At 44.4% G+C, this 26,621-nt stretch overlaps 1 protein-coding gene and 1 long non-coding RNA gene across 2 annotated transcripts in view; one reads left to right on the top strand and one right to left on the bottom strand.

Annotated features, from left to right (window-relative positions):
• LOC134356961 (protein transport protein Sec61 subunit alpha-like 1) overlaps positions 1–2,725 on the bottom strand; it is a 36,466-nt gene extending 33,741 nt beyond the window's left edge. Inside the window, exon 1 of the mRNA XM_063068242.1 lies at positions 2,552–2,725. Coding sequence (XP_062924312.1) covers positions 2,552–2,558 — 7 coding nt within the window. The 5' untranslated portion in view covers positions 2,559–2,725. The remainder of the gene's footprint in view (positions 1–2,551) is intronic.
• A 119-nt stretch (positions 2,726–2,844) lies between these two features.
• Positions 2,845–26,621, top strand: part of LOC134356960 (uncharacterized) — a 38,113-nt gene continuing 14,336 nt past the window's right edge. Inside the window, exon 1 of the long non-coding RNA XR_010020475.1 lies at positions 2,845–2,880. This is a non-coding gene — a long non-coding RNA (uncharacterized LOC134356960). The remainder of the gene's footprint in view (positions 2,881–26,621) is intronic.

Here is a 26,621-nt window from a genome sequence, read left to right as displayed (position 1 = left end):
TTGCAAAGGGAAAAATGGCACTTCTCTTCAAATTTAGAAGCACCAGCAGTTCCATTAGCTCAGCTGGTCTGCTCACTTTCCCTGTCTACACATGCTAATTGATGTGCACTTTGTTTTAATTACTCATTTAGCTCTCACCATGTAATTGAAGCAATTATTCCCTCTTTCTCATGTAATGGCTCATGCCTCTGTACTGAAACTCAACATTCATACATATCATAAATTATTAAACATATTTGAAGTATTAGAACTACCTCTGGTCAACGTCAATCATTTTATTTGTTTATTGAGAGAGTGTGGATTAGGCTCTTCTGGCCCTTCAAGCCATGCCACTCAGCAATCCGATTTAATCCTAGCCTCATCACCGGTCAATTTGCAACGATCAATTAACCTACAGTACGTCTTCGGACCGTCGGAGGAAACCCATGTGGTCACCGGGAGTACGTAAAAACTCCTTACAGGCAGAAGTAAGAATTGAACCCAGATCACTAGTACTAACCACTACGCTACTGTGCCGTCCCAAAAAGGTTGACAGTTTAAAAATTATATGATCCAGTTCAGCCTACAATTTAATGTAACACTTTCAGTGGTGCAGATGTTTGAATGGGATGTACTGTATAGCTCTCAGGATTAAGTACTGTATCTTACAGTCAGTCATACAGCTCAGAAATAAGCACTTTGGCCCATCTGGTCCAGGCTGACCAGAATGCTACAAAGCTCATCCCATTTGGTAGTTGTTTGGCCCATAGTCAATCTAAAACTTTACAACCCATGCACCCTGACCAGTTGTCTAACCCTCCAAGGAAGACTACCACGTGGAACCTCATCAATGGTTGGACTGAAATCCATATAAACCACATCCACCGCCCTGCTATCATCAACTTTCTTGATCCTATCATCAAAAAACTCATCAAGCTTGTGAGACAACTCCCATGCACAAACTCCATGCGAAAGTCAAAGTACATTTATCGAAGTATGTGCCTAAGACCATAAGACAGAATAAGATCATAAGAAACAGAATTGGGCCATTTAGCCCATCAAATCTGCTCTGCCATTTCATCATGGCTGATCCATTTCTCTCTCAGGCCCAATCTCCTGCCTTTTCCCCACATCTCTTCATACCCTGACTAATCAAGAATCTATCAAACTCTGCCTTAAATATACCCAATGACTTGGGCCTACACAGCCAACAGTGGCAATGAATTCCACAGATTCTCCACTCTTTCTGGCTAAAGAAATTCATCATCTCCTTTCTAAAAGGACGCTCCTCTATTCTGAGGCTGTGTCCTCTGGTCTTAAGACTCCCCCACCATAGGAATCATCCTCCCCACATCCACTCTATTGAGGCCTTTCAACATTTGATAAGTTTCAATGGGGTCACCCCTCATTTTTCTGAATCCCAGTCGGTACAGGCCCAGAGCTATCAAACAAGAGCTCCATATGACAAGACTTTCAATCCCAGATGTTAGACACAACCTTGAGATTTGTCTCCTTATGAGAAACCACAAAAAAAAAGCCCCAATCTTATGGTATAATTTTTAAAAAGCAGAATTTTTTATTCGTACTCTGGCCAAAATTTATCCATAACAATTTGGGCACTATTTCAGTATTCAAGGGAAATTTATTGATGCAGTTTCCAATGACTGTAGCTAAAAGGTTCACTGCCAGTTATTTGTTTCAATATCCTGAAGCAACAAAGTACATTATAAAAAATGCTATCTTTACTTTTTAATGCAGTTAAAACCACCAGGCATGAGCTGCACCATAATTAAACAAAGATGTTATATAAACAAGACCTATCAGGTCTCATCGCAACTAAACACCTCATCTGGAATTTGTAATCGATCGGGTATCGTTATCCAACTTAAATTACGCGATTAAATACAAAATGTGGAAAAGTAGTTTTAGATATCACAAGCAATAATTATTTGAATTTTAAGATTGTGTTTTCAGGTCACATACAAATGCAATTTGCCCAGGTCCCTCCATAGATGCTGCCTGATGGCTGAGTTTCTCCAGCAAATCAAAACCATAGACTCCACGGTGACATCTTCCAGTGAGATGTCCAGCGGAATCCCAGAGTAAAAGGATTCGAAGAGCCAGCCCGGGAGAAATGTGGGAATTCAGGGGATGGGTCCAGACATCTTTTGCTGCTCCTTAAGGACCCGTCAGCACTAAAAGAACTGGCCTACGTGGCGTTTAAACCCCACACCTCCCCTTCACCCCTCAACGTTTACCACTCGGCGGACCCGACAAGCAAGGACAGGCTGGGAAGGATGACATTCTCCGACATCTAGGGCGCGGCTCCAACAACTGAATCCGGATTCATGGGACTGGAAATACTTGGCACCCCACCATCTTCCCCCCATTTCGAGTCCGGGATGAGCTCCGCATCACCAAGTGCCTGTTAGGGCACAGAATTGGGCCTTTTAGCTCAAGCCCGACCCGGAAAGAGCACCGGGAGGAAATGAAAGGAGACCCGGGCCGCTAATCACGCGAGGCCGAGGCTTGGCCGGAGCGGAATGGATTCTTCCCTTCCGGGGATACTTACTGCCCATGGTTGCTCAGTTGTCGTTGCCGGCCGGAGTTCACGTGGCGAACCGTGCTGCTGGAGAGGGGGGAAAGGGAGAGAAGCAAGATCTCAGTCTCGGTCCGGAGCTCCGCCGCCGGCCGCTCCGCTCAGGAAGAAAGTCGCCTTACGGGGTCTGAACGACACGTCAGCGCCGAGACACGTCCGTGGCCCCAAGCAGCCAATCACAGCACACGCTCCCGTGACACGTGATCAAGTGGGGCGGAAAGCCCCGAATCCCCGGTGGAGACCACGTGACCCAACTGACGGAAAGACCCGAACGAGCGCCGGCCGGTTCGGCTTCGATCCTGGTGAGACATGTCAAAAAGTCAGAATTGAAATCAAATTTATTATCACTGACATACGACACGGGAGGCATGAGAGACAAGTTGGCCAGAATTAATTGGAAAAGAACACTAATGGGGATGACGGTAGAGCAGTAATGGCTGGAATCTCTGGAAGCAATTTGGAAGGCACAGGATATCTACATCCCAAAGAGGAAGTATTCTAGAGGGAAGATGACACAACCGTGGCTGACAAGAGAAGTCAAAACCAACATAAAAGCCAAAGAGAGGGCAGATAATAGAGCAAAAATTAGTGGGAAATTAGAGGATTGGGAAGCTTCTAAAAACCAACAGAAAACCAAAGTCATTAAGAAGGTAAAGATGGAATACTAAAGTAAGTTAGAGAGTAATATTAAGGACAATACCAAAAGTTTCTTCAGATACATAAAGTGTAAAAGAGAGGGGAGAGTGGATATCGGACAACTGGTAAATGATGCTGGTAAGGTAGCAATTCTTTTTACCTTATATGTCAATGATTTAGACGAAGGAATTAATGGCTTTGTTGCAAAGTTTGCAGAGGATACGAAGATAGGAGGAAGGGCAGGTAGTTTTGAGGAAGTAAAGAAGCTACAGATGGACTTAGATGGGTTAGGAGAATGGGCAAAGAAGTGGCAGATGGAATGCAATGTTGAGAAATGTATGGTCATGCACTTCACTAGAAGAAATGGAAGGGTTGACTTTTCTAAATGGAGAGAAATTACAAAAGAATCTGAGGTACAAAGGAAATTGGGAGTCCTTGTGCAGAATTCCTAGAAGGTTAATTTACAGGTTGAATCTGTGGTGAGGAAGGCAAATGTGAATATTAGCATTCATTTCAACAGGACTAGAATATAAAAGCAAAGATGTAGCGTTGAGATTTTATAAAGCACTGATTAGGCCTCACTTGGAGTATTGTGAGCAGGTTTGGGCCACTTACCTTAGAAAGGATGTGCTGAAACTGGAGAGGGTTCTAAGCGGATTCACGAAAGTGATTCCAGAATTGAATGGCTTGTCATTGAAGAGCATTTGATGGCTCTGGGCCTGTGTTCACCAGAATCGGAAGAATGAGGACTGACCTCATTGAAACCTATCAAATGTTGAAAGGCCTTGATACAATGGATGTGGAGAGGATGTTTCCTATGATGGGAGAGTGTAAGACCAGAGGATACAGCCTCAGAACAGAGGGGCATCCTTTTAGAATGGAGATGAGAAGGAATTTCTTTAGCCAGAGGGTGGAATTCTTTGCCACAGGCAGCTGTGGAGGACATCTTTAATGTATATTTAAGGCAGCGGTTGATAGATTCTTGATTGGTCAGGGCATGAAAGGATATGGGGAGAAGGCAGGAGACTAGATGGGCCAAATGGTCTAACTCTGCTCCTATATTTTATGGTCATGATGGAATGGCCGAGTAGACCTGATGGGTCATATGGCCTAATTCTCCTCCTGAGTCTTAAGGTCTTACAGAAATCGGAAAAAGTCTTTGGTGATGTACCAAATTTCCTCAAGCTTAATATGAAATAGAGCTGCTGGTGTGTGTTCTCAGTGATTGCATCAATGTGTTGGCCTACGTAGGGCAACATCGTAGCCATGTGATTGATACATATATATAAAACAGCATTCCGAATGCTTTTTCTATATTATAGACAGAATGCTGTTTATAAACTTCGATCCACGCTGCTAGCAGATCAGAATCAGGTTTATTATCACTGGCATGTGTCGTGAAATTTGTTAACTTAGCAGCAGCAGTTCAATGCAATATAATAATATCATCATCATCATCATCAGGTGTCGTGCCCAGTTTGAGCTTTGACTGCCATGGCCCACACACTCCTGTTTCGGGTCAGGTGGATCAATTCATTGGTATTCGTTTCCAATTCTCTGGCCGCTGTCTCCATCATCATTTGCCTTTGTCTTCCTCTTGCTTTCTTCCCTTCAATCTTTCCCATAATTACCGTGCATTCTAACTCCTCTTTCCTAATCACATGTCCAATGAAGTTACGTTCCCTTTTCTTGATCTCATACATTATTTCTCTTTTTGTGTTTGCTCTGTTCATGACATCCTCATTAGATAGTCATTTTGTCCATGATATTCTTTGCATCCTCCTCAAAAACCACATCTCTGCTGCTTCAATTCGTTACCTCATGTTACTAGATATTGTCCAACATTCTGAGCCATATAACATAACTGGATAAATGTAACATTTCAGTACCCTGAGGCGGGTTGTCATGCCTAGTTTAGTATTGGTCAGTATACTCTTCATTCTCGTAAAGGTGTCTTTTGCCATCCCTATTCTTCTCTTAATGTCCATGTCGCACCTGCCATCAGCAAAAGTTCTGTACTTGTCTTATGTCTTCCCCGTTACATAATATAGAAGAAAAAATAAATAAATAAATAAGTCGATTACAGTTTATGTATATTGAATAGATTAAAAATCATGCAAAAAACAGAAACAATATATATTTAAAAAGTGAGGTAGTGTTCAAGGGTTCAATGTCCATTTAGGAATTGGATGGCAGAGGGGAAGAAGCTGTTCCTGAATTGCTGAGTGTGTGCTTTCAGGCTTCTGTACCTCCTACCTGATGGTAACAGGGAGAAAAGGGCACGCCCTGGGTTCTGGAGGTCCTTAGTAATGAACGCTGCCTTCCTCAGACACCGCTCCTTGAAGAAGTCCTGGGTACTTTGTAGGCTAGTGTCCAAGATGGAGCCGACTAGATTTACAACCCTCTGTAGCTTCTTTTGGTCCTGTGCAGTAGCCCCCACCCATACCAGACAGTGCTGCAGCCTGTCAGAATGGTCTCCATAGCACATCTGTAGAAGTTTTTAAGTGTATTTGTTGACATACTAAATATCTTCAAACTCCTAATGAAGTACAGGCACTTCTTGCCTTATTTATAACTGCATCGATATGTTGGGACCAGGTTAGGTCCTCAGATATCTTGACACTCAGGAACTTGAAACTGCTCACTCTCTTCCTTTCTGATCCCTCTATGAGGATTGGTATGTGTTCCTTCGTCTTACCCTTCCTGAAGTCCACAATCAGCTCTTTTGTCTTATTGACATTGAGTGCCAGGTTGTTGCTGCGACACCACTCCACTAGTTGGCATATCTCACTCCTGTACGCCCTCTCGTCACCATCTGCAGTTCTACCAACAATGGTTGTATCATCAGCAAATTTATAGATGGTATTTGAGCTATGCCTAGCCACACAGTCATGTGTATGTAGAGAGTAGAGCAGTGGGCTAAGCACACACCCCTGAGGTGCACCAGTGTTGATTGTCAGCGAGGAGGAGATGTTATCACCAACCCGCACAGATTGTGGTCTTCTGGTTAGGAAGTTGAGGATGCAATTGCAGAGGGAGGTACAGAGTCCTGGATTTTGTAACTTTTCAATCAGGATTGTGGGAATGATAGTATTAAATGCTGAGCTATAGTCAATGAACAGCATCCTGATAGGTGTTTGTGTTGTCCAGGTGATTTAAGGCCATGTGAAGAGCCATTGAGATTGCGTCTGCCATTGACCTATTGTGGCGATAGGCAAATTGCAATGGGTCCAGGTCCTTGCTGAGGCAGGAGTTCAGTCTAGTCATGACCAACCTCTCAAAGCATTTCATCACTGTTGATGTGAGTGCTACCGGGCGATAGTCAGAAAGGCAGCTCACATTATTCTTCTTAGGCACTGGTATAATTGTTGACTTTTTGAAGCAAGTGGGAACTTCCGCCTGTAGCAGTGAGAGGTTGAAAATGTCCTTGAATACTCCCACCAGCTGGTTGGCACAGGTTTACAGAGCCCTACCAGGTACTCCATCGGGACCTTCCGCCTTGCGAGGGTTCACTCTCTTTAAAGACAGTCTAACATCAGCCTCTGAGACAGAGATCACAGGGTCATCAGGTGCAGCAGGGATCTTCACAGCTGTAGTTATAGTCTCCTTTTCAAAGCAGGCATAGAAGGTGTTGAGTTCTTCTGGTAGTGAAGCATCGCTACCATTCATGCTATTGGGTTTCGCTTTGTAGGCAGTAATGTTTTGCAAGCCCTGCCAGAGTTGCCGTGCATCTGATGTCGCCTCCAATCTTGTTCGAAATTGTCTCTTCGCCCTTGAAATAGCCCTCCGCAAATCATACCTGATTTTCTGGTACGGACCTGGGTTGTCAGACTTGAATGCCACAGATCTAGCCTTTAGCAGACGACGTACCTCCTGGTTCATCCACGGCTTTCGGTTTGGGAATGTACAGTAAGTCCTTGTAGGCACACACTCATCCACACAGGTTTTAATGAAGTCGGTAACAACTGCAGCATACTCATCCAGGTTCGATGATGAATCCCTGAATACAGTCTAGTCCACTGATTCAAAGTAGTCCTGTTGGCACTCCTGTGCTTCCCTTGTCCAAACCTTCTTGGGCCTCACTGCTGGTGCTGCAGTCTTCAGTCTCTGCCTATACTCAGGGAGTAGAAGTACAGCCAGGTGATCAGACTTCCCGAAGTGAGGGCGTGGAATAGCACGGTAGGCATTCTTGATGGTGGTGTAACAATGGTCCGGTGTGTTGTTTCCTCTGGTATTGCAAGTGATCTGTTGATGGTAATGGCTTCATGATTTTTTTCAGATTAGCCTGGTTAAAATCCCCCAAAATGATGGTGAAGGTGTTAGGTTGTGCTGTTTCATGCATGTTGATCCCCTTGCTCAGATCATCTAAAGCCTGATTGACGTTGGTCTGAGGTGGAATGTATACTGCTACCAAAATGATCCCAATTTAACCCTAGCCTCATCACAGGTCAGTTTACAACGACCGATTAACCTACTAACCGGTACGCCTTTGGGCTGTGGAGGAAACTGGAACACCCAGAGGAAACTCACGCATTCCACAGAGAGATTGTACAAATGCCTTACACCGGACATCAGGATTGACCTCTGAACTCCGAGCTGTAATAGCGTCGCACTAACTGCTACACTGCCCAATTGTACAGTTGTATACAATTTAAACATAAGTTATACACAATTTTTTTTTTAACAAGGAAGAACACAATTAGAACAAAAAAAACCCAGAAAAGTCAATTTCAGCACATAATAATCAAGTTGTGGGAAACCACTGACTAATGTAAAGTGAGTATGCGACATTAAGGAAGGTAATTGTAAGTGACAGGTAATTTCATGTGGAGTTTCTTGATTGTTCTTTGGGTTTCTTTCCACATCGCCACATATGGGTTAATCACAATAATCTTGCCATATAGTGTGTGAGTGTGCGATAGATTCGGGGGGTAGTTGACGGAACGAAATGCAGGCAAAAACTAATGACAGAATGTTTTCCGGAAATGGAAGAAGCTGGAATTTTGCACAAACGACAGACTGCTGGAGGAGCAACATCTACACCACAGGGACAGGCCAGACAGCTCACAGTATCTGTGCAAGCTAATCTCATCTGTCTGCATGTGGTCTAAATCACTCCACTCCCTGCCTGTTCATATTCCTGCCTAAGTGTTTCACGGTGGGAGTCCTTGATGACGGATGCTGCTTTCCTGTGTCAGTGCTCCTTGTAAATGCGCTCAGAGGAGGGGAGGGCTTTGCCCGTGATGGACTGGGCTGTGTCCACCACTTTCTGTAGACATTTCCGTTCCTGGGCATTGGGGTTTCCGTAGCAGGCTTTGATGCAACCAGTCAGGATACTCCACTGTGCACCTATAGAAGTTTGTCACTCCACGAGGACCACAACCTTGTTGTAGGGTTTGGAGGCTTGTGTACTTCAAAGACCTGGAGAGCTCTGTTTGGGTGGAGTCAGGGCTTTATGCTTTGGCTCTTGGTAGGGTCACCCATGCCGAACAGGTCCAAGTATAGAGGCCAGACTAAGAGCGGTCCACCAGTCCTCCAGGTTCGGGGGTTCAGCTCAGGGCTAGCAACCCTGACTGGTCAAACAAAACTGTTACGGACAAAACAAAACTGTCCTTCTACATCTGAGGGTGATAGCATTCTTGAGACTCCACCCCGGACTTGCATGGCTGACAGTAGAGAAAACTGAGAGGAAGCTACTGACGTGATGAAGGAAGCCCTGAACACCGCCAGAGATGGAGGACCTTCATTGTTGCCCTAAATGCCAGCAGCACAATGGGCAGTAAGTACGTAAGCTTTGTAATCTACTGCTGCCCCAGAACAACAAATTTCGTGACATATATCAGTGATAATCAACCTGATCCTGATTCAATGTTATCCTCAATATTTTTATATTCAGTAACTCTCATAGTGAGAAGGAATCTTTCCCTTAATGTGTGGCGACAAAAGAGATTCTGCAGAAGCCGGAAATCTGGAGCATCACACACAGTATGTCAGAAGAACACAGCAGCTCAAGCAGCCTCGACAGAAGGAAGTGAACCAGGGTGTTTCAGGCCGAAAACAACAACAGCAAAACGTGCCCCTTTCCTTCCTGTCACACTCCCCCAAACACAGGTCAGGCCTCCAGTCTCCAGGCCCTGGCTATTGGGCTTCAACTTCCAGGCTCCTGATTGCCCTTTCAGTCTCAATCTTCAGTATTGACCCCCACTCTACCGATGACAAGACCCCAAATACCTAGCTTCAGCTCCAGACTCGCTGACTGACTGGCACTCATGCCTCCTGCTTTACATGGACATCCAGTACTGGGACCTACCAACCAGGGACGGCCTGATGTCCACCTGCCCACATCACTTGCCTCCGGGCGCAGTGTGGAGGCCTGGACTCTTAGCCTAGAGATTAGCCACTGTAAATTTCTGCTACTATGTAGGTCGGAGGTAGAATCTGAGAGGAAGGAGAAGAAATTGATGGAGCGTGAAGAGAATAAATAGTGTGGGTGTAAATGAGTGCCTGATAGTTGGCACAAACTTGGTAGGCTGAATGGCCTGTTTCTATGCCGCACCACAATAACTCTCTCCCTAATTTCTAATTATTTTCAAAACTATTTCCAGACTGTCCTTTCTGAATTATGCACACGGATGCCCAAATATCTCCAGTCTCTCAGCATTTAGATAAGTACTTCCCCTTTCCTTGTCAAAATGGGCAATTTACCATTTTCCCAGCTGTTTGCCAGATCTTTGCCCACCCCCTCCACAGATTTGAATTCATAAACCAGAATGCCATGCAATGCAGGGCTGAGGTAGTCTTGTCCCATCAGGCACCATGGTTCTACTAAGCTGGTGTTGCCCCATTTAACACTGTGATACTACCGAGGAAGTGTTGGACCATCAGACACCCTGATACTACTGAGGAAGTGTTGGACCATCAGACACCATGATACTACTGAGGAAGTGTTGGACTATCAGACACCATGATACTACTGAGGAAGTATTGGACCATCAGACACCATGATACTACTGAGGAAGTGTTAGACCATCAGACACCATGATACTACTGAGGAAGTGTTAGACCATCAGACACCATGATACTACTGAGGAGGTTTTGGACCATCAGACACCATGATACTACTGAGGAAGTGTTGGACCATCAGACACCATGGTACTACTGAGGAAGTGTTGGACCATCAGACACCATGATACTACTGAGATAGTGTTGGACCATCAGACTCTATGATACTACTGAGGAAGTGTTGGACCATCAGGCACCATGATACTACTGAGGTAGTGTTGGACCATCAGACACCATGATACTACTGAGGAAGTGTTGAACCATCAGACACCATGATACTACCGAGGAAGAGTTGACTATCAGACACCATGATACTACTGAGGAAGTGTTGGATCATCAGACACTATGATACTACCGAGGAAGAGTTGGACCATCAGACACCATGATACTACTGAGATAGTGTTGGACCATCAGACACTATGATACTACTGAGGAAGAGTTGGACCATCAGACACCATGATACTACTGAGGAAGAGTTGGACCATCAGACACCATGATACCACCGAGGAAGAGTTGGACCATCAGACACCATGATACTACCGAGGAAGTATTGGACTATCAGACACTATGATACTACTGAGGAAGTATTGGACCATCAGACACCATGATACTACTGAGGAAGTGTTGGACCATCAGACACCATGATACTACTGAGGAAGTTTTGGACGATCAGACACCATGATACAACCAAGGAAGAGTTGGACCATCAGACACCATGATACTACTGAGGAAGTTTTGGACCATCAGACACCATGATACTACCGAGGAAGAGTTGGACCATCAGACACCATGATACTACTGAGGAAGAGTTGGACCATCAGACACCATGATACTACTGAGGAAGAGTTGGACCATCAGACACCATGATACTACCGAGGAAGAGTTGGACCATCAGACACCATGATACTACCGAGGAAGTATTGGACTATCAGACACTATGATACTACTGAGGAAGTATTGGACCATCAGACACCATGATACTACTGAGGAAGTGTTGGACCATCAGACACCATGATACTACTGAGGAAGTTTTGGACGATCAGACACCATGATACAACCAAGGAAGAGTTGGACCATCAGACACCATGATACTACTGAGGAAGTTTTGGACCATCAGACACCATGATACTACCGAGGAAGAGTTGGACCATCAGACACCATGATACTACTGAGGAAGAGTTGGACCATCAGACACCATGATACTACTGAGGAAGTATTGGACTATCAGACACCATGATACTACTGAGGAAGTTTTGGACGATCAGACACCATGATACAACCGAGGAAGAGTTGGACCATCAGCCACCATGATACTACTGAGGAAGTTTTGGATATCAGACACTATGATACTACTGAGGAAGAGTTGGACCATCAGACACCATGATACTACTGAGATAGTGTTGGACCATCAGACTCTATGATACTACTGAGGAAGTGTTGGACCATCAGATACTATGACACTACTGAGGAAGTGTTGGACCATCAGACACCATGATACTACTGAGGAAGTGTTGGACCATCAGACACCATGGTACTACTAAGGAAGTGTTGGACCATCAGACACCATGATACTACTGAGATAGTGTTGGACCATCAGACGCTATGATACTACTGAGGAAGTGTTGGACCATCAGGCACCATGATACTACTGAGGTAGTGTTGGACCATCAGACACCATGATACTACTGAGGAAGTGTTGGACCATCAGACACAATGATACTACTGAGGAAGAGTTGAACTATCAGACACCATGATACTACCGAGGAAGAGTTGGACCATCAGACACCATGGTACTACCGAGGAAGAGTTGACTATCAGACACCATGATACTACTGAGGAAGTGTTGGATCATCAGACACTATGATACTACCGAGGAAGAGTTGGACCATCAGACACCATGATACTACTGAGATAGTGTTGGACCATCAGACACTATGATACTACTGAGGAAGAGTTGGACCATCAGACACCATGATACTACTGAGGAAGAGTTGGACCATCAGACACCATGATACTACCGAGGAAGAGTTGGACCATCAGACACCATGATACTACCGAGGAAGTATTGGACTATCAGACACTATGATACTACTGAGGAAGTATTGGACCATCAGACACCATGATACTACTGAGGAAGTGTTGGACCATCAGACACCATGATACTACTGAGGAAGTTTTGGACCATCAGACACCATGATACTACTGAGGAAGAGTTGGATGATCAGACACCATGATACTACTGAGGAAGTTTTGGACCATCAGACACCATGATACTACCGAGGAAGAGTTGGACCATCAGACACCATGATACTACTGAGGAAGAGTTGGACCATCAGACACCATGATACTACTGAGGAAGTATTGGACTATCAGACACCATGATACTACTGAGGAAGTTTTGGACGATCAGACACCATGATACAACCGAGGAAGAGTTGGACCATCAGCCACCATGATACTACTGAGGAAGTTTTGGATCATCAGACACTATGATACTACTGAGGAAGAGTTGGACCATCAGACACCATGATACTACTGAGATAGTGTTGGACCATCAGACTCTATGATACTACTGAGGAAGTGTTGGACCATCAGATACTATGACACTACTGAGGAAGTGTTGGACCATCAGACACCATGATACTACTGAGGAAGTGTTGGACCATCAGACACCATGGTACTACTAAGGAAGTGTTGGACCATCAGACACCATGATACTACTGAGATAGTGTTGGACCATCAGACGCTATGATACTACTGAGGAAGTGTTGGACCATCAGGCACCATGATACTACTGAGGTAGTGTTGGACCATCAGACACCATGATACTACTGAGGAAGTGTTGGACCATCAGACACAATGATACTACTGAGGAAGAGTTGAACTATCAGACACCATGATACTACCGAGGAAGAGTTGGACCATCAGACACCATGGTACTACCGAGGAAGAGTTGACTATCAGACACCATGATACTACTGAGGAAGTGTTGGATCATCAGACACTATGATACTACCGAGGAAGAGTTGGACCATCAGACACCATGATACTACTGAGATAGTGTTGGACCATCAGACACTATGATACTACTGAGGAAGAGTTGGACCATCAGACACCATGATACTACTGAGGAAGGGTTGGACCATCAGACACCATGATACTACCGAGGAAGAGTTGGACCATCAGACACCATGATACTACCGAGGAAGTATTGGACTATCAGACACTATGATACTACTGAGGAAGTATTGGACCATCAGACACCATGATACTACTGAGGAAGTGTTGGACCATCAGACACCATGATACTACTGAGGAAGTTTTGGACCATCAGACACCATGATACTACTGAGGAAGAGTTGGACGATCAGACACCATGATACTACTGAGGAAGTTTTGGACCATCAGACACCATGATACTACCGAGGAAGAGTTGGACCATCAGACACCATGATACTACCGAGGAAGAGTTGGACCATCAGACACCATGATACTACTGAGGAAGAGTTGGACCATCAGACACCATGATACTACTGAGGAAGAGTTGGACCATCAGACACCATGATACTACCGAGGAAGAGTTGGACCATCAGACACCATGATACTACCGAGGAAGTATTGGACTATCAGACACTATGATACTACTGAGGAAGTATTGGACCATCAGACACCATGATACTACTGAGGAAGTGTTGGACCATCAGACACCATGATACTACTGAGGAAGTTTTGGACGATCAGACACCATGATACAACCAAGGAAGAGTTGGACCATCAGACACCATGATACTACTGAGGAAGAGTTGGACCATCAGACACCATGATACTACCGAGGAAGAGTTGGACCATCAGACACCATGATACTACCGAGGAAGTATTGGACTATCAGACACTATGATACTACTGAGGAAGTATTGGACCATCAGACACCATGATACTACTGAGGAAGTGTTGGACCATCAGACACCATGATACTACTGAGGAAGTTTTGGACGATCAGACACCATGATACAACCAAGGAAGAGTTGGACCATCAGACACCATGATACTACTGAGGAAGTGTTGGACCATCAGACACCATGATACTACTGAGGAAGTTTTGGACGATCAGACACCATGATACAACCAAGGAAGAGTTGGACCATCAGACACCATGATACTACTGAGGAAGTTTTGGACCATCAGACACCATGATACTACCAAGGAAGAGTTGGACCATCAGACACCATGATACTACTGAGGAAGTATTGGACTATCAGACACCATGATACTACTGAGGAAGTTTTGGACGATCAGACACCATGATACAACCGAGGAAGAGTTGGACCATCAGACACCATGATACTACTGAGGAAGTTTTGGATCATCAGACACTATGATACTACTGAGGAAGAGTTGGACCATCAGACACCATGATACTACTGAGATAGTGTTGGACCATCAGACTCTATGATACTACTGAGGAAGTGTTGGACCATCAGATACTATGACACTACTGAGGAAGTGTTGGACCATCAGGCACCATGATACTACTGAGGTAGTGTTGGACCATCAGACACCATGATACTACTGAGGAAGTGTTGGACCATCAGACACTATGATACTACTGAGGAAGAGTTGGACCATCAGACACCATGATACTACTGAGGAAGTTTTGGATCATCAGACACTATGATACTACTGAGGAAGAGTTGGACCATCAGACACCATGATACTACTGAGGTAGTGTTGGACCATCAGACACCATGATACTACTGAGGTAGTGTTGGACCATCAGACACCATGATACTACTGAGGAAGTGTTGGAGCATCAGACACTATGATACTACTGAGGAAGAGTTGGACCATCAGACACCATGATACTACTGAGGAAGTTTTGGATCATCAGACACTATGATACTACTGAGGAAGAGTTGGACCATCAGACACCATGATACTACTGAGATAGTGTTGGACCATCAGACTCTATGATACTACTGAGGAAGTGTTGGACCATCAGATACTATGACACTACTGAGGAAGTGTTGGACCATCAGGCACCATGATACTACTGAGGAAGAGTTGGACCATCAGACACCATGATACTACTGAGATAGTGTTGGACCATCAGACTCTATGATACTACTGAGGAAGTGCTGGACCATCAGACACTATGATACTACTGAGGAAGTGTTGGACCATCAGGCACCATGATACTACTGAGGTAGTGTTGGACCATGAGACACCATGATACTACTGAGGAAGTGTTGGACCATCAGGCACCATGATACGACTGAGGTAGTGTTGGACCATCAGGCACCATGATACTACTGAGGTAGTGTTGGACCATCAGACACCATGATACTACTGAGGAAGTGTTGGACCATCAGACACCATGATACTACTGAGATAGTGTTGGACCATCAGACACTATGATACTACTGAGGAGGTGTTGGACCATCAGACACCATGATACTACTGAGGAAGAGTTGGACTATCAGACACCATGATACTACTGAGATAGTGTTGGACCATCAGACACTATGATACTACTGAGGAAGTGTTGGACCATCAGACACCATGATACTACTGAGGAAGTGTTGGACTATCAGAGTGGTTTCTTTACGAGATGGGTAACCCTAGCTGTTATCAATACTCTTCAGAGATTGGCTGCCTGGCGTCACTGGTCGCATAATCAGGACTTGTGATCTGCACCAGCTGCCCATACGACCATCCACCACCGGCTCCCATGGCTTTACGTGACCCCGATCAAGGAGCTAAGCAGGTGCTGTACTTTGCCCAAGAGTGACCTGTGGGCTATCGGTGGGATGGAGTGCCTTAAACCTCCTCTGGTAGAGACGTATATCCACCCCGCCACCTAGTTATCATACTAGGAAAATAATAGTCCAATAACAGCAGGATAGAAGCTGTCTTTGAGCCTAGTGGTATCTGCTTTCAGGTTTTTATGTCAACATGTGACTGCTCTTGGACTGTATTCCCTGGAGTTCAGGAGAATGAGAGGGGATCTCATAGAAACATTCTGAATGTTAAAAGGCCTGAACAGATTAGATATGGCAAAGTTATCTCCCATGGAAGGGGAGTCTAGGACAAGAGGGAATGACTTCAGGATGGAAGGACATCCATTTAGAACAGAGATGCGGAGAAATTACTTTAGTCAGAGGGTGGTAAATCTGTGGAATTGGTTGCCACGAGCGGATGTGGAAGCCAAGTCATTGGGTGTATTTAAGGCAGAGATAGATAGATTCTTGATTAGCCATGGCATCAAAGGGTATGGGGAGAAGACAGGGGAGCGGAGATGACTGGAAGAATTGGATCAGCCCATGACTGAATGGCAGAGCAGTCTCGATGGGCCAAATGGCCTACTTCTGCTCCTATATCTTATGGTCTTATGGTCTTCTGCCTAATGGCAGAGGGAGGAGACAGAATGTCTGGGTTGAGTGAGGTATTAGTTTATGACTGCTTTTCTGAGGTTGTGGGAAGTGGGTCCATGGAGAGCTGCTTTATATGAGCATTCTGCAAGACAAGGTGACAATAATAAACCAATTTACCAATTTCTACACATGTACTGTTGCAAGTTCTGAGTGAGTGCATCATGGTCTGGTACGGCAATTCAAAATTGCAGGACTGTAAGAAGCCGCAGGGAGTCGTAGGTTCTGCCCAAAACATCACAGGCACATCCTTCCCCACCATCAAGAAAGCAATAAATGCTATCTAATATCCCCAGGCCATCTTCTCACAGCTACTATTAGGCAGAAAGTACAGAAGCCTGAAGTCCCACACCAGGTTCAGGAACAGCTACTTCCCCTCAAGCAATCGGTTCTTGAACTGACCAGCACAACCCTAATCACTACAGCTTAGTAACACTATGAATGCTTTGATCATTTTGTATTAAAATGAACTTAAGATTTATTTTTCTAATTAGAGTCATAGAAAAGTACAGTGCAGAAACAGGCCCTTCGACCCATCTAGTCCATGCTGAACAATTTAAACTGCCTACTGCCATTGACCTGTACCGGGACCATCCAATTTACAACCTCATCTTGAATGCTGAGCAACTGAACCTTCTCGACCAACCTTCCGTGGGGGACCTTGTCAAATGCCTCACCAAAGACCATGTAGTCTACTGCCTTGCTTTCATTAATTTTCCTGGTAACTTCCTCAAAATACTCTATAAAATCGGTTAGACATGACCTACTACACATGAAGCCATGCTGACCGTCCTTAATCAGTCCATGTCTATCCAAATACTCATATATTTGGGGGAGGAGAAGATGGCGGTGTGACGCAGTGCGCGCGGCCGCTCCGAATTGATATCGTATTTGTGAACTAGGATGCCGTGCACAATCCTGATTTGATGGAGACAGCCGTGAGAACATGGAGGAACATCTGGAGAAACTTCTGAAATGCCCGCTTCGCTGCCGCTGCTACTGTGTGATCGAGAATCTCTGGGGGGGAGGGGCGGGAGAGGACCCAACCCCTCGGCTTTGCCTATTGCCTGTTACCGGGGCCGGGGTCGAAGTGCTCAGTGCTCGGTGTCGAAGAGCTGGTTGGAGGCTCGAAGTTTTCGGACGGACTTGGAGTCAGACTGTGGTCGGGTGCTTACAGGATGCTGCATCGGCAAGTTTGCGACGCTGGAAGCTCATGGCAGGAAGAGTTTTTCTTCCTTCAACCGTCTGCGTGAGATGATGGGACTTTCAAGAGACTTTGAGACTTTTTACTGTGCCCATGATCTGTTCTTCTACCAAATTACTGTATTGCTTGCACTGTTGTAACTATATGTTATAATTATGTGGTTTTTGTCAGTTTTTTAGTCTTGGTTTGTCTTGTGTTTCTGTGATATCATTCTGGAGGAACAAATTGTATCATTTCTTAATGCATGCGTTACTAAGTGACAATAAAAGAGGACTGCGTGTCCTCATAATCTAATCTAATCTAATCTAATATATCCGGTCCTTTAGAATACCTTCCAATGATTTCCCCTCTACTAATGTCAGGCTCACCAGCCTATAATTTCCTGGTTTATGTTTAGAGCCTTTCTTAAACGGTGGAACAACATTAGTTATCCTCCAATCCGCCAGCACCTCACCTGTCTAAGGATGATTTAAATATCTCTACTAAGGCCCTCAGTTTCTGCACTTGCCTCCCGCTGGGTCTGAGGGAACACCTTCTCAGGCTCTGGGGATTTATCCACTCTGATTTGCCTTCTAGACAGCAAACACTTCCTCCTTGTGCCTTTCCTGTCAAACTTGTGTATAGTTTCTGTTTAATCTATATTTTTCTTATTTTTCTATTTAAGCTATATAGCTGTAATGCTGCTGCAGGTAAGGTTCTTGTTGAGTTGAATTGACTTTATTACTTACATCCTTCAGATACATGAGGAGTAAAAATCTTCACGTTACGTCTCCGTCTAAATGTGTATAACCCTCAGGTTTGGCTGTCAGTATTAGCCTAGGGAAGACAATCTCTGGCCCCACCAAACATGTGAGATTGAGGTTCAAAACCTCCTGTTTGGGTGGATGCTGCATGATGTGTCACCCTGTTACAAATCAGTACTACGAAATAACAGACAGCACACCATATGCAATTGAATGAGTTAACTTCATACTTCTTAATTTGACTAAAGGGTTAGTAAATTAAAACAAAAAGGAAAGGGCCCATTTTAATGTGCACAAGTTGGAGCTCATGGTTTCCCCTTCGCTGGTCCTCTATCGATTTCTCTGGGCTTCATCGACTCCCGGCCCTACTCTAAGTCCAGTCCATCCTGCTGTCTACGACCTCTTCATTCTGGCAACTTCTTTCTTCATCTTCAGCCGAACAAAAGACCCAGATCACCTCATTCTCAGGCACACAACAAGGAAAAAACACTCCCTTCATTGTACGGTGCACATTCCAAAGCCCCCGTTATCTCTGGCCATAACCCAAACATTGCTGCTACAGAAAAACCATTACATTAGCAGTGAAACCTTTCCCCGGGGGGGGGGGGGGGTTACATGTGCAATTTCACTAGGTTTCAATAGATACATTTAATGTCAGAGAAATGTATACAATATACATCCTGAAATAAATAGTATGCACACCAGGACAGTCAATATAGCTTAGAACTACAATTGTGTCAGCATGAATTAATCGATCTGATGGCCTGGTGGAAGAAGCTGTCCCAGAGCCTGTTGTTCCTGGCTTTTATGATGTGGTACCATTTCCCAGATGGCAGCAGCTGGAATAGATTGTGGTTGGGGTGTCTTGGGTCCCCAATGATCCTTCAGGCTCTTTTTATACACTTGTTTTTGTAAATGTCCCGAATAGCAAGAAGTTCACACCCACAGATGCGCTGGGCTGTCCGCACCACTCTCTGCAGAGTCCTGCGATTGAGGGAAATACAGTTCCCATACCAGGCAGTGATGCAGCCAGTCAGGATGCTCTCAATTGTGCCCTGGAAGAAAGTTTTAGGATTTGGGGGCCCATACCAAACTTCTTCAACTGTCTGAGGTGAAAGAGGTGCTGTTGTGCTTTTCTTCGCCACACAGCTGGTGTGTACAGACCACATGAGATCTTCGGTGATGAGTATGCCAAGGAACTTGTCCACTCTCTCAACCCCAGATCCATTGATGTCTATAGGGGTTAGCTTGTCTCCATTCCTCCTGTAGTCCACAACCAGCTCCTTTGTTTTTGCCACATTGAGGGAGAGGTTGTTTTCCTGACACCACTGTGTCAGGGTGGTGACTTCTTCTCTGTAGGTGGCCTCATTATTATTTGAGATTAGGCCAATCAATGCAGTATTGTCAGTAAATTTAATTAGCAGATTGGAGCTGTGGGTGGCAACACAGTCAGGGTATACAGAGAGTAAAGGAAGGGGCTTAAGATACAGCCCTGAGGGGCACCTGTGTTGAGGGTCAGAGGTGTGGAGCTGAGGGAGCCCACTCTTACCACCTGCCGGTGATCTGACAGGAAGTCCAGGATCCAGCTACACAAGGCAGGGTGAAGGCCAAGGTCTCTGAGCTTCTTGTTGAGTCTAGAGGGAATTATGGTGTTGAATGCTGAACTGTAGTCCAAGAACAGCATTCTCACATAAGCATCCTTCTTCTCCAGATGTGTAAGGACGGTGTGTAGAGCAGTGGCTATTGCGTCATCTGTCGATCGGTTGTGTCAGTAGGTGAATTGTGGGGGATCCAGTGTGGGTGATAGCAAGCTGCAGATGTAATCCTTGACCAGCCTGTCAAAGCATTTGCTTATTACTGAGGTGAGTGTGACAAGACACCAGTCGTTCAGACATGTCACCTTGGTCTTTTTAGGTACAGGAACAATGGTGGATGTTTTGAAACAGGAGGGCACTCTACACTGGGAGAGGGAGAGATTAAAAATGTCAGTTATGCCTGTCGCACTCTGAGTACCCGCCCTGGGATGCACTTGTGCATGTGATAATAAACTCAACTTTGACTTGGACTTTAAATGAATGATTGCTTTCAGTCCAATGTTTCCCAGTGACTATAGTGTTCCACAGATGGCCTGCTTACATTTACTCTCTGAAGATGATGTGTTTAAGTTGCTTTTGTCCTCATTCATTTACTATTGATTTAGATTTTAAAAAACATTGTCACTTAGAAGTGCTTTCCAAATCCTGTTGCAGCACAAATAAACCACGAATCGAATACCACTCCTGTTAGAACATAGAACGTATGACAGTACAGGCCCTTCGGCCAACTATGTTGTGCTGACCTTTTAAACTACTCTAAGGTCAATCTAACCCTTCCCTCCCACATAGTCCTCTACTTCTCTTTAATCCATGTGTATATCTAAGAGACTCTTAAAAAAACCTCAATGTGTCTGCCTCTACCACCAATTCAGGTCCTACCTGACAGGCACCTACCACTCGCTGTGTAAGATCTACCTCTGACATGACTCATTGCTTAAAATTATACTCACTCATATTAGCATTTTACACACTGGGGACAAAAGTCTCTGGATAGCCACTCGATGTATACTTCTAATTACAGTTTCTCCTACACCTCCGTCAAGTCACCTCTCATCCTCCTTCACTTTAAAGAGAATAGCCCTAGCTTCCTCAACCTATCTTTATAATACATCCTCTCTAATCCAGGCACCATCCTTGTAAAACTCTTCTGCACCCTCTGTAAAGCTTCCATATCCCTCCTATAATGAGACGACTAGAACTGAACACAATATTCCAAGTGTGGTCTCATCATGCTATGTTGGCACCAGAAGTATGGCGACATTTGTGGCCTGTGCTGGTTGTTGACACAAGCAGCACATTTCACTGTATGTTTCGATGTACATGTGGCAAATAAAGTTTATCTTTTCTCTCACTGGGATTATCTTGCACAAAAGTGGACTTACTTTTGGTCTAGTTGTGTTCTTCCCAGTAAAAATGTTGTAACAGTGACTGTCAGTCTCCCCGTTCACTGTGAAAATGGGTGATACCTCTCTGTCCCTTGTTAGTGAGAGAGAGAGAGAGAGAGAGCCTGTGGCATGTCAAACTGTAGGGTAATCAATAGTTTTTGTTAACTACAGATCATGGTCTCTCTTTGGCATGCTTTGCTGTTGCTGGGTGGGTGTTGGATGCTGACACTTTTTTGCTGAGACGGGTGGGGGGAATGGGGGAGGTTGATGCTTTGATACTGCTTGGCAGGGGAAGGGGCGGCTTAGGGTTCCAACGTTTTTCTGTCAGTCATTCTTTCGGGGTTCTGTTTTTTGTAGATGTCCATGAAGATGTGTATTTCAGGTTGTATACTGTATACATTCTCTGATAATAAATGGAACCATTTGAAATAGGCTTGCGTTTTCTGTTATAATTGTTTTCTTGTAAAAACTGTGCATACTTTATATTTAAGTTGTGCTTTTCTTGTGAAAAATGCTACTTATTTGATGCTTTGTGACGGTGATGCTGCTGCAAATAAGTTTTTCATTGCAACTGTGCAGACAAGGACTTGTACATGTGACCCCCACTGCCAAGACATATTCTCTTCTTGCTGCTGACATCAGGAAGAAGGGACAGGAGCCTCAGGTCCCGGACCGTCAAGTTCAGGATCAGTTATTACCATTCAACCATCAGGCTCTCTAACTAAAGGGGATAACTTCACTTGCCCCATCACTGAAATGTTCCCACAACCCATGGACTCAGTTTCAGGGATTCTTCATCTCATGTTCTTGATGATTATTGGTTATTTATTGATTATCATTATTTCTTCCTGTATTTGCACAGTTTGTTGTCTTTTGCAAACTGGTTCAACGCCCAAGTTGATACAGTCTTTCATTGTGGATTTATTGAGAATGCCCATAAGAAAATGAATCTCAAGCTTGTATACGGTGACATAGATGTACTTTGATAATAAATTTACTTTGAACTTTGAATAATCTCAACTTCGAGTTTTTATGCAATGTATTCAGTTATGTTGCAGGTGTGAGATCCAACCAGTGGAGGGCACCACTGCTTCATTATTCACATAATGTTTTGTGCCTTCCTGGACCACTGTTATATTCCAGACTAGTGTAGAATTCTGTCAGTTGTTGGGGTCAGTTCTCTGTGTGTGCACTAGAAAAGTTGCAGGGTAAACATACAATTCCATAATGAGGCTGGAAAAGCTGGGCTAATCTCCTTAAAGTAGGTAAGGTTGAAGGAGCAACACACTATGGTGGAGAGTATCTGGCTGCATCACAGGCTGGTATGGAAACACCAATGAACTTGAACGAAAAGTCCTACAAAAAGTAGTGGATACGGCCATTATGGGTAAACCCTCCCTACCACTGAGGGGTAATCACTGTCCTTGAACCTGGTGGTCTGAGTTTTGAGACTCCTGTATCTTCTTCCTGATGGCAGCAGTGAGAAGAGAGCATGTCCTGGGGTGCTGGGGGTCCCTGATGATAGATGCTGCTTTCCTGCAACAAACCATATCTACATGGTGTTGTATATATTGTATGTATAATATATATGTACACATATAATATAATTACATATGTAATGTAATATATGTACACATATTATATTACATACATAATATAATGTACATATATTATATGACCAATTTCGGAGTATTGCATGCAATTCTCGTCACCTACTTACAAGAAAGTTATAAATAAGATTGAAAGAGTTCTGAGAAAATTTGCAAGGATTTTGCCAGAACATGAGAACTTGAATTATAGGGAAAGGTTGAATAAATTAGGACATTATTCCCTAGAGCGTAGAAGGTTGAGGGGAAATTTAATAGAGGTATACAAAATTATGAGGTTTATAGATAGGGTTGATGCAAGCAGGCTTTTTCCACTGAGGTAGGATGAGTCTAGACTTAGAGGTCTGAGGTTAAAGGGGAAAGGTGAAATGTTTAATAGGACTGGAGTGGGAAATTCTTCACAGAGGGTGGTGTGAGTGTGGAATGAACTGCCAGTGGAAGTGGTGGATGTGGGTTTGATTGCAGTGTTTAAGAGAAGTTTGGATAGGTACCTGGATGGGAGGGATATGGAGGGCAATGGTCAAGGTGGGGTCAATGGTTCTAGGCAGAATAACAGTTCAGCATGGATTAGATGGGCTGAAGGCCCTGTTTCTATGCTGTAGTTTTCTATGACTCTATTAATTCAGTCCTCATGGTTTCAACCTCAAAGCTGTCTGACTCTATAATTGTTCAAGATACCCACAGGTCATGGAGGTACAAGTTGAGGTTAGGAAAGGACATCCCCTAATGAGAAAGACATTGGTGCAGAATATCCAACCCTACCTCTTTCCATCAATGATTAAATTATAAAGCTGTAATAGTAATGGCAGCCAAGGTCAAGCTCAGATTGTAATTGAATTTATGCCTGAGCCTAATGACCTCTGCTCCTCTGATGGTAGAATTAATTTAGTTAGTTCACCTTAGGAAGCATCACAAAACGAGCCTGCGGGTGCTGGTTTCAGAATCACAGGCAGGTTTATTACCACTGAAATATGTTGTTTTGCAGCAGAAGATTACATAAAAATGTTATAAATTACAGTAAGGGATATATTTTTAAAAAATTAAATAAAAGACCAAATATAGTGCGGTAGTGTTCATGGGTTCATGTACTGATGAGAAATGTGATAGCAGAGGGGAAGAAGCTGTTCTCAGAATGTCAAGTGTGCGTCTTGGGGCTCCTATACCTCATCCTGATGGTAGTAATGAGTAGAGGGTATGTCCTGGCTGGGAGTAGTCCTTCATGAGGTTGACCTATTTGATACATCACCTTTTGAAAATGTCCTCAATGCTGGAGAGGCTCGTGCCCATGATGGAGCCGGCTGAGCTTACAACTTTCTGCAGTCTTCTCCAATCCTGTGCAGTGGCCCCTCCATAACTGACTGTCTTGCGACCAGTTAGAATGCTCTCCATGGTACATCTGTAGAAATTTGCTGGAGCCTTTGTTGACATACCAAATCTCCTCCGGCATGCTTTCTTCATGATACTGAGGTTGACAGCAGTAGTTAAAACTGCAAGGCCAGAATGATAGGCCTGATTGACTACGCAAAAGGCGACGACCGAAAACAGCAGTATCCATCATTGAGGATGCCCACCAGCCAGAACGTGTCTGCTTCTCGTTATTACCATCAGGGAGGAGATCCGGGAGCCTGAAGACCCACACTCAATGTTCCAGGAACTGCTGAATGGACAATGAGCCCAAAATTAGAATCAGGATCTGATTTAATATTACTGACATCAATTATGAAATTTGTTGCAGCAGCAGTACAATGCAATACGTAACAAAATTATATAATTCAGTAAGTAGTGCGAAAAATGAGCCAACAAATAATGAGGTAGTGTTTCGTTGTTTATTAGCCCATTGAGAAATCTGATGACAGAGGGGGAGAAGCTGTTTCTAAAACACTGAGCGTGCTTCTTCAGGCTCCTGTACCTCCTCCTTGATCAGAGCATGTCCTGAGTGATGAGCATTCTTCATGATGGATGCTGCCTTTCTAAGCCAGCACCTATTGAAGATGTCCTCGATGCTGGGCAGGAGAGTGCCATGAACACTACCTCAATATTTTGCTCTCTTTCAGCACAACTTGTTTATTTTTATTAAATATACAGTATATTTCTTTTTTGTAATTTATAGTATATTTTATGTATTGCACTCGATTGCTGCTGCAAAGCAACAAATTTCATGACATGTTTTAGTGATAGTAAAGCTGATTCAGATTCTGATTCTACTCTCCATTCCCTGGTGGTAATTGTTTTCCCTTACCAGTATGTCGCAGAGCAGCAACCCTACCCTCCTACTCTGCCTGGCTCCACTCATTACCAGCATGATGAGGCCACTCTCAGCTTGGAGGAGAAACATTTCATATTTTGTCTGAGTAGCCTCCAACCTGATGGCGTGAACATCGATTTCTCCAACTTCCAGTAATTTTACCCCCCGCTTCCCCTTCCCTCTTTCATTCCCCACTCTGGCCCCCCTCTTACCTCTTCTCTTCTCCTCACTTGCCTATTACCTCCCCCCTGAGCCCCTCCTCCTTCCCTTTCTCCCAAGGTCCTCTCTCCTATCATAGTTCTTCTTCTCCAGCCCTTTACCTTCTCCACCACTCGCCTCCCAGCTTCTTACTTCCTGGCCTCCCCCACTCACCTGGCTTCACCTATCATCATCCAGCTTGTCCTCCTTCCCCAGCCCTACTTTCTTCTCACCTATCTATCACCTCTCCCTTAGTGTACCCCCTTCTTCCCTCTCCCCTCTCCCATCAGATTCCTTCTTTTCCAGCCAGTTACCTCTCCCACCCACCTGGCTTCACCTATCATCTTCCAGCTATCCTTTCCCTCCACCCATCTCTCATTCTGGATTCTTCCCCTTTTCTTCTAGTCCTGAACAGTCTCAGCTCAAATCTTTGGCTCTGTTCACTTCCGCAGATGCTGCCTGACCTGCTGAGTTCTTCCAGCATTTTGTGTGCATTGCTGTTTATTTTCCACTCTTTACTGGCATGTGATTCACCAAGCCTCTGTGTATAAAGCAAATTATTAATGTAAAGAGATGTTATGTAGAAAGTCTTCCTAATGTTAAGATTTATTTTCAATTTTGTTTTATTCACCAAGGGAAGCTAGAACTGTCAACTTAGGTTTCCTGAGGTGATGTTTATTAGTTCAAAATCAATGATTTTGCATCTGAGGTCATGACCTTCCACAGACGTGCAGTTGAAAACATCCTAACATGCTGCATCACTGCATGGTATGGACACTGCACTGCGGCAGGCAGGGAGGCTCTGTAACGGGTAGTCAAAACTGCCCAATGCATCACTGGTACCAGCCACCAAGGACGTAGATACAGAAAGGAGCTGGAAAAAGGCCAGCAACATCATGAAGGATCCCACCCACCCTGCTCATGGACTGTTTGTCCCACT

The sequence above is a fragment of the Mobula hypostoma genome, chromosome 15 (genome assembly GCF_963921235.1).
Source record: "Mobula hypostoma chromosome 15, sMobHyp1.1, whole genome shotgun sequence".
Classification (NCBI taxonomy): Eukaryota; Metazoa; Chordata; class Chondrichthyes; order Myliobatiformes; family Myliobatidae; genus Mobula; species Mobula hypostoma.
This window is presented reverse-complemented; position numbering and strand designations above follow the sequence as displayed.